Source organism: Capsicum annuum, unplaced genomic scaffold (assembly GCF_002878395.1).
Source record: "Capsicum annuum cultivar UCD-10X-F1 unplaced genomic scaffold, UCD10Xv1.1 ctg77820, whole genome shotgun sequence".
Classification (NCBI taxonomy): domain Eukaryota; kingdom Viridiplantae; phylum Streptophyta; class Magnoliopsida; order Solanales; family Solanaceae; genus Capsicum; species Capsicum annuum.
In genome coordinates, this window is record NW_025888252.1 from 2,345 (window position 1) to 5,317 (window position 2,973).

General features: G+C 40.6%; 1 protein-coding gene across 1 annotated transcript; it reads left to right on the forward strand.

The window, feature by feature from the left end:
• The first annotated feature begins 2,216 nt into the window (after positions 1 to 2,216).
• Positions 2,217 to 2,926, forward strand: LOC124894826. The gene has a single exon (XM_047405347.1). The coding sequence runs from the start codon at positions 2,251 to 2,253 to the stop codon at positions 2,800 to 2,802; it is 552 nt and encodes a 183-aa protein (XP_047261303.1). The 5' UTR covers positions 2,217 to 2,250; the 3' UTR covers positions 2,803 to 2,926.
• Positions 2,927 to 2,973: the final 47 nt, after the last annotated feature.

Below are 2,973 nucleotides of genomic sequence, written 5' to 3' on the forward strand. Positions count from 1 at the left end.
GAATTACGTGAATTAAAGGAGCAACTGAAAGACTTGTTAGAAAAGGGTTTTATAAGGCCTAGTGTGTCCCCTTGGGGTGCACCAGTTTTATTTGTGCGTAAAAAGGATGGCACATTGAGGATGTGTATTGACTACCGACAACTAAATAGGGTGACAATTAAGAATAAATATCCCCTCCCCAGAATTGATGACTTGTTTGATCAGTTACAGGGTGCCAAATACTTTTCAAAGATCGATTTGAGATCAGGTTATCATCAGGTGAGGGTGAAGGAAAAGGATATATCTAAGACAGCTTTTCGAACCAGATATGGTCACTTTGAATTTCTTGTTATGTCGTTTGGGCTAACGAATGCACCAGCAGTTTTTATGGATTTGATGAATAGGGTATTCAAGCCTTTCCTAGATGTGTTCGTAATAGTATTTATAGATGATATTCTGGTGTATTCAAGGTCAGAAGAGGACCATGCAAATCATTTACGACTAGTGCTACAAGTTCTCCGTGATCGCCGGTTGTATGCTAAGTTTTCCAAATGTGAATTTTGGTTAAAGTCAGTGGCATTTTTGGGCCATATTGTATTGGATGAAGGAATAAGGGTGGATTCACAAAAGATAGAGGATGTGAAAGATTGGCCAAGGCCAACGACACCTACAGAAGTTCGAAGCTTCCATGGATTGGCAGGTTATTACAGAAGGTTTGTTGAAGGTTTTTCTTCTATATCTGCACCTCTTACTAAGCTAACTCACAAGGAAACCAAATTCCAATGGAATGATGCATGTGAAAGGAGCTTTCAAGAGTTGAAAAGTAGGCTTACCTCAGCACCTGTGCTAGTGCTTCCAGAAGGCTCAGAGGGATATGCAGTGTATTGTGATGCTTCAGGAGTTGGTTTAGGGTGTGTACTAACACAACATGGTAAAGTGATTGCTTATGCCTCGAGACAATTGAGACCACACGAGAAAAACTACCCAACACATGATCTTGAGCTAGCAGCGGTTGTATTTGCTTTAAAGATATGGCGCCACTATTTGTATGGGATACACGTGGACATATATACAGATCATAAGAGTTTACAGTATATTTTCAAGCAGAAAGATCTAAATTTGAGGCAGCGGAGGTGGCTAGAGTTAATAAAAGATTATGATATTGATATATTATACCATACAGGGAAAGCAAATGTGGTGGCTGATGCTCTAAGTCGTAAGACACTCATGGGTACCAGTGATCAGAAAGGGGTAAAGCAAGGCATGGCCAAGGATCTGCGTCAACTAGCCAATCTGGGTGTTCGTCTACTCGAAACTCCAAGGAAGGATATTATTGTACATAATGCTACCGATTCTTCATTGATAAGGGAAGTGAAAGAAAAACAGTGTTATGATCCTATTCTACAATGCCTTAAGGAGAAAGTAAGTCAAGGTATAATGAAGGAGTTTAGGCTTACACAAGATGGAGCACTTTATTGTCAAAATAGATTGTGTGTGCCTGATGTTAATAGACTCAGAAGGAGAATAATGGAAGAAGCCCATCATTCAAGATATTCCATCCACCCAGGATCTACTAAGATGTATCATGACCTAAAGGGAGTGTTTTGGTGGAGAGGCATGAAAAAGGACCTTGCAGAGTTTGTAGCTCAATGTCCTACTTGTCAACAAGTCAAAGTAGAGCACCAAAAGCCAGGTGGTTACATGCAATGTATAGAGATTCCAACTTGGAAGTGGGATATGACTAATATGGATTTTGTAACTGTTTTGCCTCGTTCAGTTAATAAGTTTGACTCCATATGGGAGATAGTTGATAGACTCACGAAGTCAGCGCACTTCCTGCCAGTTAGGAGTGATTATACAGCTAAAGAATATGCCAAATTATACCTCAAAGAGATAGTTAGGCTACATGGGGTCCCACTCTCTATTATATCTGATCGAGGAGCTCAATTCACGGCAAAATTTTGGAAGTCCTTTCAAAGGAGTTTAGGGACGCGAGTGAATTTGAGTACAGCCTTCCATCCCCAAACAGACGGCCAAGCAGAGCGTACTATTCAAACACTTGAGGATATGTTGCGAACCTGTGCATTAGATTTTAAAGGTAGCTGGGTAGAACACTTGCCTTTTATTGAATTTGCCTATAATAACAGCTACCATTCGAGCATCAAGATGGCACCTTACGAAGCTTTGTATGGGAGGAAATGTAGGTCACCAATTGGTTAGTTCGAAGTGCGTGAAACCACCTTGCTCGGGCCAGATTTAGTCCAACAAGCCATGGAAAAAGTTAAGGTGATACAACAACGGCTAAAAACAGCCCAAAGTCGTCATAAATCATATGCAGATATTCGGAGAAGAGGGCTGGAATTCTCTATTGGAGATTGGGTATTTTTAAAGGTATCACCAATGAAAGGGGTTATGAGATTTGGTAAGAAAGGGAAACTAAGCCCACGTTACATAGGGCCATATAAGATTACCAAGAGGGTCGGACAAGTTGCATATGAATTAGAGCTACCCCAGGAACTTTCAATGGTTCATCCAGTGTTTCATGTGTCAATGCTTCGAAAATGCATAGGTGACCCCTCTCGTATCACTCCTATAGAAGATGTACAGGTCACAGAGGATCTTACTTATGAAGAGGTACCGGTTGCTATTCTAGATCGCCAAGTTAAAAAGTTAAGGAACAAAGAAGTGGCATCAGTAAAGGTACTCTGGAGAAACAACCAAGTAGAAGAGATAACGTGGGAACCGGAGGAAGTAATGACATCCAAATACCCTCATCTATTTGAAGACAAGGAGGGACCAAAAGATACAGAGGAGGAACATTAATAGGTATGTGTTTGAATACTAGTTATGTTATTAAAAGTTGTGTGACCGGAAATTCAAACCTGCCTAGACTATACAGTTATGTTAACATTCGGGATGAATGTTCCTAAGGGGGGGAGGATGTAACACCCCACATTTTACATGTGGCCTTAAACGGAGAAAATCATTGACATG